The 14,149-nt window shown below is 35.9% G+C and overlaps 1 protein-coding gene across 3 annotated transcripts in view; it reads right to left on the bottom strand.

Annotated features, from left to right (window-relative positions):
- The window catches only part of THAP6 (THAP domain containing 6), a 28,562-nt gene that overhangs the window by 13,550 nt on the left and 863 nt on the right, over positions 1–14,149 (bottom strand). For 2 of the 3 annotated variants that reach the window (XR_004298869.1, XM_032400538.1), the window contains exons 2-4: positions 13,908–14,010; positions 12,501–12,708; positions 5,655–5,780 (exon numbers count right to left, since the gene is read on the bottom strand). Coding sequence is in view for 2 of the 3 variants with exons in the window: in XM_032400538.1 (XP_032256429.1) it covers positions 5,655–5,780; positions 12,501–12,708; positions 13,908–13,987 (414 nt within the window). In the remaining variant the exon portion in view is untranslated. The remainder of the gene's footprint in view (positions 1–5,654; positions 5,781–12,500; positions 12,709–13,907; positions 14,011–14,149) is intronic. The other variant, XM_032400539.1, reaches the window with a different exon arrangement.

The raw sequence follows: 14,149 nt of genomic DNA, 5'->3' as shown, positions 1-14,149 counted from the left end.
ATCAAAAAGGAGAACTACAGACTAATATCCCTAATGAACATGGATGCAAAAATTCTCACCAAAATACTAGCCAATAGGATCCAACAGTACATTAAAAGGATTATTCACCACGACCAAGTGGGATTTATTCCTGGGCTGCAAGGTTGGTTCAACATCTGCAAATCAATCAACGTGATACAATGCATTAATAAAAGAAAGAACAAGAACCATATGATCCTCTCAATAGATGCAGAAAAAGCATTTGACAAAGTACAGCATCCTTTCTTGATTAAAACTCTTCAGAGTGTAGGGATAGAGGGTACGTACCTCAATATCATAAAAACCATCTATGAAAAACCCACAGTGAATATCATTCTCAATGGGGAAAAACTGAGAGCTTTTCCCCTAAGGTCAGGAACATGGCAGGGATGTCCACTATCACCACTGCTATTCAACATAGTACTAGAAGTCCTAGCCACAGCAATCAGATAACAAAAAGAAAAGGCATCCGAATCAGCAAAGAAGAAGTCAAACTCACTCTTTGCAGATGGTATGATACTTTATGTGGAAAACCCAAAAGACTCCACCCCAAAACTGCTAGAACTCATACAGGAATTCAGTAAAGTGGCAGGATATAAAATCAATACACAGAAATCAGTGGCATTTCTCTACACCAACAACAAGACAGAAAAAAGAGAAATTAAGGAGTTGATCCCATTTACAATTGCACCCAAAACCGTAAGATACCTAGGAATAAATCTAACTAAAGAGGCAAACAATCTGTACTCAGAAAACTATAAAATACTCATGAAAGAAATTGAGGAAGACACAAAGAAGTGGAAAAACGGTCCATGCTCATGGATTGGAAGAACTAATATTGTGAAGATGTCAATGCTACCTAGAGCAATCTAGACATTTAATGCAATCCCTATCAAAATACCATCCACTTTTTTCAAAGAAATGGAACAAATAATCCTAAAATTTGTATGGAACCAGAAAAGACCCCAAATAGCCAGAGGGATGTTGAAAAAGCAAAGCAAAGCTGGTGGCATCACAATTCCGGACTTCCAGCTCCATTACAAAGCTGTCATCATCAAGACAGTATGGGACTGGCACAAAAACAGACACAAAAATCAATGGAACAGAATGGAGAGCCCAGAAATGGACTCTCAACTCTATGGTCAACTAATCTTCAACAAAGCAGGAAAGAATGTCCAATGGAAAAAAGACAGTCTCTGCAACAAATGGTGTTGGGAAAAGTGGATAGCCACATGCAGAATGAAACTGGACCATTTCCTTACACCACACACAAAAATAGATTCAAAATGGATGAAAGACCTAAATGTGAGACAGGAGTTCATCAAAATCCTGGAGAAGAACACAGGCAGCACCTCTTCGACCTCAGCCGCAGCAACTTCTTCCTAGAAACATCACGAAAGGCAAGGGAAACAAAGGCAAAAATGAACTATTGGGACTTCATCAAGATAAAAAGCTTTTGCACAGCAAAGGTAACAGTCAACGAAACCAAAAGGCAACCAACAGAATAGGAGAAGATATTTGCAAATGACATATCAGATAAAGGGCTAGTACCCAAAATCTATAAAGAACTTATTAAACTCAACACCCAAAGAACAAATGATCCAATCAAGAAATGGGCAGAAGACATGAACAGACATTTTTCCAAAGAAGACATCCAAATGGCCAACAGAATCATGAAAAAGTGCTCAACATCGCTCGGCATCAGGGAAATCCAAATCAAAACCTCAATGAGATACCACCTCACACCAGTCAGAATGGCTAAAATTAACAAGTCAGGAAACGACAGATATTGGTGGGGATGTGGAGAAAAGGGAACCCTCCTACACTGTTGGTGGGAATGCAAGCTGGTGCAGCCACTCTGGAAAACAGTATTGAGCTTCCTCAAAAAGTTGAAAATAGAGCTACCATACGACCCAGCAATTGCACTACTGGGTATTTACCCCAAGGATACAAGTGTAGTGATCCGAAGGGGTACGTGCCGCCAATGTTTATAGCAGCAGTGTCCACAATAGCCAAACTATGGAAAGAGCCAAGATGTCCATCAACAGATGAATGGACAAAGAAGATGTGGTATATATACACACACACACACACACACACACACACAAACATATATACACACAATGGAATATTACGCAGCTATCAAAAAACCCAAAATCTTGCCATTTGCAATGATGTGGATGGAACTAGAGGGTATTATGCTAAGTGAAATAAGTCAATCAGAAAAAGACAAGTATCATACGATCTCACTGATATGTGGCATTCTTAATCTCAGGAAACAAACTGAGGGTTGCTGGAGTGGTGGGGGGTGGGAGGGATGGGGTGGCTGGGTGATAGACACTGGGGAGGGTATGTGCTATGGCGAGTGCTGTGAATTGTGTAAGACTGATTAATCACAGACCTGTACCTCTGAAACAAATACTACATTATATGTTAAAAAAAAAAAAAAAAGAAGATAGTAGGAAGGGAAAAATGAAGGGGGCAGAAATCGGAGGGGGAGACGAACCATGAGAGACTATGGACTCTGAGAAACAAACTGAGGGTTCTAGAGGGGAGGGGGTGGGGGGGTGGGTTAGCCTGATGATGGGTATTAAAGAGGGCACGTATTGAATGGAGCACTGGGTGTTATACGCAAACAATGAATCAGGGAACCCTATATCAGAAACTAATGATGTAATGTATGGTGATTAACATAACATAATAAAATTAAATTAAAAAAAAAAAAGAAGGCCATTTCCTAATAATAATAGGATTAAATTATCAAGGCATAACAATCCTAAATATTTAGTACCCAATAACAGTGCTGTAAAACATAAGTAAAAACTGACAACTTCAAGGAGAATTAGAAGATTACCAGAAGATTAAATTCCTCTCTCAATAATAGAGCAAGCAGACAGAAGTTTAGTAAGGATGAAAAGTTGAACAACACTATAAACAATTTGACTTAATGGATATTTCTAAGACATTCTAGCCAACATCAGCAGAATGTACATTCTTTGCAAATGCACACAGAACATTTGCCAAGATAGACCATATTCTAGACTACAAGTCTCAATAAATTTAAAAATATTTCAAGCCATACAACCTATATTCTCTGACTACAATAGAATTAAATTAGAAATTAATAGAAAGATAACTGGAAAATTCCCCAATATTTGAAAACTATATGGCACACACTTCTAAATAATTCATGGGTCAAAGAACAAATCCAAATGGAATTTGGAAATATCCTGAACTAATGAAAATGAAAACATTTATGGAGGGTTATTAAAGCAATACTTAGGAAGCAATTAATATCACTAAATGCCTATATTAGAAAGGAAGAAGCCTCAAGTCAATGACCTTAGCTTTCATTTTAAGAAACTAGAAAAAGATGAGCAAATTTTACTGAAGTAGAAAAAATAAAATAATAAAGATGAATGGAAATCTAGTCAAGTAGAAAACAAAAACAAAAAAGCAAGAAAATCAATGAGAGCTAGTTCTTTGACAAGATCAGTAAAATTGAGAAATCTCTAGGCAGACTGATCAGCAATAAAAGAGAACAGAAACAAACTGCCAATATCAGAAATGGGAGAGATAATATCCCTACAGATTCTATATATGTTAAAAGGATAATAAGCAAATATTATGAACAATTTTAAACTAATAAACTTGACAACTGAGATAAAATGGACAAATCCCTTGGAAGATACAAGCTACCAAAAAAACTTTTCCCACCACATGCTCAGATAGTTTTACTGGGGTATTCTATCAAATACTTATGGAAGAAATAATAACGAATCTATACAAACTCTTCCAGAAAATCAAAAAAGGAGGCAATATTTTCTAACTTATTCATTGAGGTCAGCATTATTTTGATTCTAAAACCAGACAAAGACATTACAAGGAAAGAAAACTACAGCCCAATATCCTGACTGAACATACAAGGAAAGATTCTAAACAAAATTTTAACAAATCTAATCCAACAATATATAAAAATGATAACACACCATGAAGTAGAGTTTATTATGAGGCTGGTTTAATATTCAAACATCAATTGATATAACTAATCATATTAACAAACTACAAAAGAAAACCACATGATCTCAATAGATACAGAAAAAGCATTTGACAAAACTAACATTCACTTCTGATAAAAACTCTCACCAAACTAGAACAGAAAGGCACTTCCTTAACCTGATAAAAGGCATTTATGGCTCTTTCCACAGATCGGAGGGGGAGAAGAACCATGAGAGACGATGGACTCTGAAAGCAAACTGAGGGTTCTAGAGGGGAGGGGGTTGGGAGGATGGGTTGGCCTGGTGATGGGTATTGAGGAGGGCACGTTCTGCATGGAGCACTGGGTGTTGTGCACAAACAATGAATCATGGAACACTGTATCTAAAACTAATGATGTAATGTATGGGGATTAACATAACAATAAAAAAAATTAAAAAAAAAAAAGGCATTTATGAAAAACCTACAGTTAACATCATATTTGGTGGTGAAAGACTGAATGCCTGCTTTCTAAAATCAGGAACAAAGCCTGATTTTAGGAGAAAGCCTGGAGATCAGCTCTAAATACTTCTATTCAGCATAGCCCTGGAAGTTCAAAGCAGTACAATAAAGCAAGAAAAAAATAAAAGGCCTTGTATTGGAAGGGAAGAATTAAAACTGTCTTTAAAGACAGACAATATGATTATGTAGAAAATCTATTAGCCTCTATAAAAAGCTTTTATAATTAATATGTGAGTTTAGCAAGTTTGCCAAATACAAGATCAGCATACAAAAATCAACTTCCATATACTATCAGTAAAAACAAAACAAAACAACACCATTTATAATAGCATCCAACCACATACAATACTTAGGGATAAATCTGACAAAGTGAAAGACTGGTACGTTGAAAACTACAAAATGTTGCTGAGAGAAGTTCAAAACATAAATAAATGTAGAGATACAATTGAGTTCACATGTTCAAAGACTTAAAACAGTTTCATTAAGATGTCAATTCTTCCCAAATGGAATCTGTAGATTCAACACAATCCCAGTTAAAATTCCAGCAGGAATGTTTGTAGAAATCCTTATAAAGTGATTCTAAAATTCACATGAAAATGCAAAAGATCTAGAATATTCAAAACAACTTTGAAAAGTAACAAAGTTGGAAGACAAACACTGCCTGATTTCAAGAATTATTATAAAGCTATAGTAATCAAGAAAGTAAAACAGATCTGGATTCCAGGTATGGCTCTAACAGGAATACACAATGAGATGAATAATAATGCAAGCTTGAAAACTCTGTATCTGTATGACTGTTCTTTAAGAAAACCTAAAAAGGTAACTATATTTTTTATTAGATATTTTCATGTAGAATATACAGTACCTAAAGGGAGGAATTAATTATTGCATTTTTCTTGGTAAACATATCTGTGTGAAAGCATTCTTTCAACTAAATATGTAACCAAAGGATTAACTACTTCTATATTATTACTGCATATATAAAAATTATAATGGCCCTGGGAAGCAATATTATTTTTGGACATGATATCTATATCTATATCTATATCTCAAACACCTAAACCTCTACTCTAATCCTAATGGAGAAGACATATTATCTTAAAAACATCAGCATTAGGTCATTAAGTAATTTTACTTACAAAAATGAACTGGGATTGGAATTCTTCAGTACATGAGGAAGCACCAACAAGCTGATGATTGTGGTTTGTGACTGGAAGGGTTTTGAGGGTGAAGTTTTTTCTACAATGAAGTTTTTCTCTTTTCCCCTGTTAAGAAGAGTTAATAACAATCATTGTAGATACTTCTGTCCTTTTAAAAATTTTTATTCCTTCTTAAATTTGTGTAGTGGAATACAGTATTTCTTTTCATGGAAACTGCTTGAAAAACTCAGTAAATTTTAAATTCCTTTGAGATTATTTTTTTAATACAAACTAGTATTTATTAAAAAATAATTTGCCATTCATACAATCCTCCAAATAACCTAGATATCCCCTTTCCCCATCCCCAGCCCCAGGTCAAGAGAGGCCCCCATAGAGAGGCAGATTTGGTCTGAAGTGCTTACATCCACTCTCAAATTTTACTTTAAATTGTTTTCTGGTGGTATGCACTCAGCTTGTAAAAGAGACAGCATTTTTAATACGAAATTGGCTGTCATGTTTACTTTAAGGATGTTACTGAGGTCTTGTCCACTACATTAGGCAATGTCTCCTTTAAGAGGCCTCAAGAGAAACATTCTTTTCATAGCTATTGCTGAAAAATGTTTTGCTTCTCCTTAACAGAGAGCATGAGTTTTAAGAAAATGTATTGACCGTGCAATCCAGGTAACCCAATGTATTCTATTCTTTTTATTGGCCACTAGGAGATTAGAGCTGATGTTCTAGCATATGAACTAGTATGTATTATATGGTATTCTGTAGTGTATAGACCAATATTGCCCTTTTTTATATATAAAATCTTTTTACAGGCAATATTGGTCCACATATAACATAGCAACAACAGTACGAGTTTAATCTCTGAGATTAGTTTAAAGGAATTTCCTGAAAATAACTCTAAAGTTCATTTAGAAACACAAATTTTCCTAAAAAAAATAAGAGTGCTATTGAGAAAGAATATGTCCTACCACTTATTAAAGATACATTACTCAATAACAATAGTTAATAGAATGTGCTATCCTCTTAAAGATGAGACAGGAAAATCTAGAAATAGATCAAGTAGATAAAAGGCTTTAGGAAAAAAAATTGCAGTCTAAATAAGTGGAGAAAGGCTGGGGTGCCTGGGTGGCTCAGTTGGTTAAGCATCTGACTTTTGGTTTCAGCTCAGGTCATGATCTCAGGGTTTTGAGATCAAGCCCTGCCTCTGGCTCTGCGCTCAGTGGGGAGCCTGCTTCTGTCTCTCTGCCCCTCCCCCCACCTCAGACGCACATGCGCGTGCGCCCATTCTCTCTCTCTCTCTCTCTCTCTCAAATAAAATCTTTAAAAAAAATAAGTGAAGAAAGGCTATAGGGGCGCCTGGGTAGCTCAGTCGGTTAAGCGTCTGCCTTGGCTCAGGTCATGATCTCGGGGTCCTGGGATTGAGTCCTGCATCAGGCTCTCTGCTTGGCAGGGAGTCCGCTTCTCCCTCTCAGTCTCTCTCTGTGCTCTCCCTCTTGCTCTCTCTCGAATAAATAAATAAAATCTTAAAAAAAATACTTAAAAAAAGAGAAAGGCTATAAATCATGTAAAAATGAATTAAGAAAAAGTTATATCCTTAATATGTAATAAATCATGTTGAAATTCTAGCACTGAAAATTTATGGAAAAATGAAAATCCTTAGGAAGTAGAAAAAATAGGGAATATTTATATTATCTTAAGGTGGGGAAGGCTAAAGGCAGATAATTCAATAGAAAATATAGAACTGACTATTTAAAAGAGACATGTGAATTTCAAACAAAACAGAAAACTGAAACCAACCTGATAATTAGTACTAAAAACAACAAAAAGTAATTGCAACACAGATGTCAGTTAAATAATCCGTAACTTCAATATGTAGTGTTTTTACATGTAGTTTAGAAAAAGATGAAGACAGAAAAGGACCTCAATAACCCACAAAAGAAAAAATATAAATGTCTAATAAATGCATAAAAAATGTAGAGATCAATATTCAAAAATAAATTAAAAATAAATTAAAATGCCATTTTTGCCTATCAATTTTAACAAAGGTTAAAAACACAACTTACTCTGAGGACTAGGGTGGATGGATACTTTCATGCAAAGGTAATAGGGGAGTAGATTGGTATAAGCTTTCTGGTGGGCCTTTGGGGATCTGTATCAAAAGCAAAGGCTTTAAAAATGTGTGTAATCTTTGATGCAACAATTTTATTTCCAGGAATTTAGTTTGAGACAATAAGGATATGTACAAAGATTCGGCTAGAATAATGTTCATCACAGCACTGTTTAAAATAGTAAGTGATGATAACCTATATACAATAGTAATTGGTTACATAAACTGTTGTTCCTACATCAAATCAATTGCTACATGGTCACTAAATATGTTTTGTAAAACTGATACCACCAGGTACTGACAAGGATATGGAACCAGAGGAACATTTATATGTGGATGGTGAGACTACAAATTGGCAAAACCACTTTGGAAAATGATGGCAATATCTGCTCGAGCTGGACATACACAACCCTAGGACCCAGCAGTTCCACTTCAGAAGAAGTTTCATTTCAGCAGAAATGTGAACCTATGTGCACCCAAAGGCACATGGACAAAAACACTCAGAGTTGCATCATTCATAATAGACCTGAAGTGAAAACCCAAATGTTTATCAACAGTAGAAAGGCAAAATTATAGTTTATTTAGATAATAGAATACTATATTGCAAAGAAAGTAAATGGACTATTATCACATACTACAACACTGGGTGCCTGGGTGGCTCAGTTGGTTAAGCATCTGCCTTCCACTCAGGTCATAATCCTGGAGTCCCAGGATCGAGTCCCGCACTGGGCTCCCTGCTCAGCGGGGAGTCTGCTTCTCCCTCTGACCCTGCCCCCTCTCGTGCTCTCTCAAATAAATAAAATCTTGAAAAAAAAAAAAAAATGGGCGAATCACACATACAAAATGTTGAGCTAAAGAAGAGTACATACTGACTCGATTTATATGAGAGACAGTGATAGTGATAAAAGTCAGGATAGTATTTACCTTTGGGGGTAGAGCGACTAGAAAAGAGCATGAAGGAGGTTTCTGGGGTGCTGGTAATATTTTATATCTTGGTTTAAAGGGAGTTAATTCATTTTATGACAATTTATTGCCAGGTACATTTATGATGTGTGCACTTTCCCATATGTACATTTTAGTATAAAGTTTAGTTTAAAAAATTCATGTCTATATAGGTTTCTCTTAAAAATATTGTCTGTAGATCTGCAATACAATTGTGTGGGATGCTTGTTAAAATGTGCAGCTTTCTGGACTCTAGCCCAAACTTAGTGAATCAAATTCTCTGGGGCACAGGATTCTCCATTTTATTTTATTTTTTAAAATTAGAGAGAGAGAGAGAGTGTGAGCAGGGGGAGGGGCAGAGGGAGAGAATCTTCAAGTAAACTCCCTGCTGAGCATGGAGCCCTATGCAGGGCTTCATCTCATGACCTAGAGATCATGACCTGAGCCAAACCAGGAGTAGGTTGCTCAACCGACTGAGCCACCCAGGTGTCCTGGATTCTCCATTTTAAACAAGCTCCTTGGATAATTCTTATATAGACTAAAGTTTGAAAGCCATTGTTATGGAAAAACATTTAACATCCTGGAAAGTAGTAGTTAACAGTGGACTCTGGAGCCAAAATGACTGGGTTCAAATTCAGCCTCCACCATTTAATAGCTGTGCCACCCTGGGGAAGGTATTCCAGCTCTCTGGACCTAAGTTTCCTCAAGTAGTAAAATGAGAGTAATAATAGTATTTATTTCACATGGCTGTTAAGAAGACTAAATGAGTTTACATATAAGGTGCTTAGAATAGTGCCTGGCACATAGTAAACACTATATAAATGTTGAGATGAGAGCGAGAGAGAGAGAGAGAGCGGGGGGGAGAGATATGGAAGCAAATTAAGAAAGGATATACAGTTAATTCTTGAACAATGCAGGGTTAAAGGCACCAACTCCCCTGCACAGTTGAAAATCCGTGTATAACTTTTGACTCTCCCAAAACTTAATTACCTATTGTTTGTAGACTGGAAGCTTTACTGACAACACAAATAGTTGATTAACACATATTTTGTATATGTATTCTATACTGTATTCTTACAATAAAGTAAACTAGAGAAAATGTTATTAAAATCCTAAGGAAGAAAAAATATGTTTATAGTACTATACTGTTATTTATTGAAAAAAATCTGTGTATAAAGGGACCCATGCATTCAAACTCTGTTGCTGCAGGTTCAAATCTACAGTGTACTTATATTTTTGTAAGAATATTTATAGATGAATTTATATACAAACATACACAAACAAATGACTGGAAAGATACACACTGAAGTGTTAAAAATATTATCTTCGGATGTGATTATTGTTAATTTTTTAATATATATATATATTTTAAAAGATTTTACTTATTTATTTGACAGAGAGATACATAGTGAGAGAGGGAACACAAGCAGGGGGAGTGGGAGAGGGAGAAGCAGGCTTCCTGCTCGATACGGGGCTCGATCCCTGGACCCTGGGATCATGACCTGAGCCAACGGCAGACGCTTAATGACTGAGCCACCCAGGCGCCCACTTTTTTTTTTTTTAACAGTAGGCTCCATGCCCAATATGGGGCTTAAACAGAGGACCCTGAGATTTAAGAGTTGCATGCTCCACCAACTAAGCCAGCCAGGCGCCCCTGATGATTGTTAATTTTTATTTTCTTTTTGCTTACATCATCTAATTTCCTATAATGAAAAACTTCTTTTGTTACAAGGATATAAATAGTTTTTGAAAGTCAGTAACTTATGGTTTATTTAATTATGCCCACATTTCTTAAGGTTCTCAACATTAAAGCTAGATGACACTTGCTATAAGGGAAAAAAAACCTTCACAACAAATTGCACAAGATATTGTACATTTATTAATATGGGAGAGAGTGAGGCAGTCTCTACTTGATCACTCAGGCATTGGAATATGACCAAGTAAAGACAGTGGTATAGTGGCCAAGACCATACAGGAGCAGGTACACTTGTGGATTACAGATCTTCCTTGACTTATGATGGGGTTATGTAAATGTAAAATACTGTAAATTGAAAAAGCATTTGATATACCTAACCTACTAAACAGAATAGTTAGCCTAGCCTACTGTAAACATGCTCAGAACACTTACATTAGCCTACAGTTGAGCAAAGTTATCTAACACAAAGCCTCTTTTATTTTTTTAGAGAGAGAGGGAGCAAGAGTGAGAGCAAGGAGAGGGAGGGGGAGAATCTTAAGCAGGCTCCACGCCCAGCATGGAGTCCAACACACGGCTCGATCTCACAACCCTGAGATCATGACCTGAGCATAAATCAGGAGTTGGGCAGGGGGGAATCGGAGGGGGGAGATGAACCATGAGAGACTATGGACTCCAAGAAACAAACTGAGGGTTTTAGAGGGGAGGGGGGTGGGGGGATGGGTTAGCCCGGTGATGGATATTAAGGAGGGCACGTATTGCATGGAGCACTGGGTGTTATATGCAAACAATGAATCATGGAACACTACTAATCATAAACTATTGATGTACTATATGGTGACTAACATAACATCATAAAATAAAATAAAATTAAAAAATATGTATATAATTGACATGAAACGTATAAGTTTAAGGTGTACAGTGTGATGATTTGACATGTTTATACTGTAAATGATTACCACAATAAACTTAGTTAACACATTAAAAAAAAAAGAAAAAAAAAATCAAGAGTTGGATGCTTAACCAACTGAGCCCCTAGGTGCCCCAAGCCTATTTTATAATGAAGTATTGATATCTCATGTGATTTACTGAATATTGTACTGAAACTGAAAAACAGACTGGTTGTATGGGTACAGAATAGTTGTTAGTGTATTGGTTGTTTATCCTTGTGACCAAGGTCACCTTGTGACCACGTGGCTGCAGCTCATTCCCACTGCCTAGCACCATAGGAGTATGGTATTGCATACTGCGTATCACTAGCCCAGAAAAAGATGAAAATTAAAAATTCAAAGTATGGTTTCTATTGAATGCATATTGCTTTCGCACCATCATAAAGTTGAAAAGTCATTAAGTCAAAGACCTTCTATACTTCCCTTGTTTTCAGCTGTTGGGAAGGAGGTACCTTTCAGTGGAGGTTCATTACTGTTGTTCTGGGAACTCACAGGCTCTCCCTGAATTTTCTACACTGGAATCAGTTACTCTATGGTTACTAGAAACACTTTACCATATATTAAGAGAGATACTAAAGGCAAGGCAGTCAATCTATAACACTAATACCACTGAGAAAAAACACAAAATTCAATTAGATTTTACTTATACAATCCTTTTATTTTCTTTTTCTCACCTTTTCTCTCCTTTCATTCTCCTGTTCTCATCTGTTTTGCTTTTCTTCCTTTTAGTTCTACCTAGGCTTTAAGCTTGAATCTATGTAGCTCTAAAGTATGCTTTGGTCCTGTTAGTGGCTCTGCTCTTGACTTTTGCTCCAGTATGAGGAGGACTGGCAACTTGGAACTTCAGTTCAACCCTCTTATTTTCCTCCATTGTTTAGATACAAATCCTGAGTTATGTTAACTCCTAAAGTCAGTCTCCTTCAACAAATCTTAGTAACATACAAATATTTCTGAGTGGTTACTGGTAAAATACTCCTACTACATATTACGAAAGCTGAAGCAGTAGCTTACAAATACAAAAACTCAAAAAATGGATTTCAGAGGAATAAGCAAACAATAAAATGTTAGCCTGAGTGGTAAAGGTTCTTCAACAGTACCATAAAAAATGAGTAATGATGGTAAGCAGTGTCTCATAAACAAACCTGTAAGTGAGATGGGGAATCAAAGATAGAAGGTATGACTCCAGGTTTCAGTTTAATATTTGGAGCACTTCTGTCAAAATCTGTCTTCTTAAAGTGCCTTGAACACAACACGTCTCCTTTTTTAGGCTCCCAAATGCCTGCAGCATTCACATCAAGTCTTTTCATTGCTAATACCCATTTTCTTTTGACGTTTTCATCTGTGGGGAATCTAGAAAAAAAATACAAAAAGTATTTTAAAATTGAACACTATTGATAGATACTTAAGGCTGGACTAAACTGGTTCATTGATGAGTTTGTTATTACTCTTGGGAAATGGAATATTCAGGAAGCCATCATGAAGCATGCTTTCAGAACTTTCAGTTTTAATAGATTTTTCTACCAATCATGCTGCAGAAATACAGCCCTCATTTCAATTTTCTTCATATTATAAAGAAGAAAAGTTTCAATGGATATTTCAACCTTATAAGAAGACCCACAACTGGAGATTTTTCTTCATCTATACGTGATAATATCACTTCGGCCTTTTCCTACATGATGCGATATCCAGAATTTATCCCAGATGAATAGAGTACCTTGTACTTTCATTCTTCTGTCAGCATCAGAAAGTTGTTTAGTAGAGCATTTAATACACAACAGGCCTTTAAATGCTTAGTGAATGAGGCAAAGAACTGCTGCAGAGTTTGAAGTTCTAGAGATAAGAACTATTTTGAGAGATCTGGAAACCAATAACCGTATCTTTTCAATTTTCCAAGCTGATTCAAATCTTTTTTGGAAAAGGTAGGGTACACGTACTCATTTTTTGTTTCCTCATACCTAGCAAAGTAGTTAACAGATCTTTCTCTAGCACGTAGCACAGTGCCTGGCGCAAAAGCAGCAAAATAAACCTTTAGCAAATGAATAATTATTAAATCTTATTACTCCTTTCCTTTGCTGTCAGAAGAATGGCTAAAATAGAAAATTTGGAACATCTTGATTTATTGGTAATACTGCTAAAGAACCCTTGGTCTGAGCTTGTAATTTATATTTTTTTCTCTACAACATAAGTTTGATCTATTTCTAAATGGAAAGGACAGGACATATTTGGGCAAAGATCCTTTCTTGCTTCAGGTTATAAACTCCCATGTAAACAAAACTGAATTTCTTTGAAGGTATGTTAAAATGCAAAGTAATAATATTAGCAAAAATGAGCTTGATATTTTTGTTTACTAGCCTCTGATACCTTGGCAGGTATCTTAAACTTTTAAACTAAATTATAAAAATGTAAATTATCACTGTCACTTCAAATTTAGCTAAAAAAGCTATTTACAGATTTGGGAACTAAAGATCAAAACTGAAGATTTAAGTGGAACTGTCTTTGGCTTTTTATAACAATCAGAAGTACTTGGCTTAACTACAGCAAAATCTTACACATGAAATGTCAGTCCTTTTAACTTGGAATTTGGCAAACAGCGGGAAGCACATCCAATGGCCGAGCAACATTTCACCATGATTTTAGCAACTCATAACAGAACTGAAAGAAAATTAAAACGGTAAGAGTTAGTAACTTCAAAGCTAAGGGTAACATATTTACTTTTCCCAGCATGTTTTTAGGTACTGTGAAACCGTGCTAGAAAGCCAAAGGCAAATATTTTCTTCAACACCGGCAGCTT

Source organism: Phoca vitulina, unplaced genomic scaffold (genome assembly GCF_004348235.1).
Source record: "Phoca vitulina isolate PV1807 unplaced genomic scaffold, GSC_HSeal_1.0 scaffold3, whole genome shotgun sequence".
Taxonomy (NCBI): domain Eukaryota; kingdom Metazoa; phylum Chordata; class Mammalia; order Carnivora; family Phocidae; genus Phoca; species Phoca vitulina.
The sequence above is the reverse complement of the archived record's forward strand: the minus strand, read 5'-3'. Positions and strand labels throughout refer to the sequence as shown.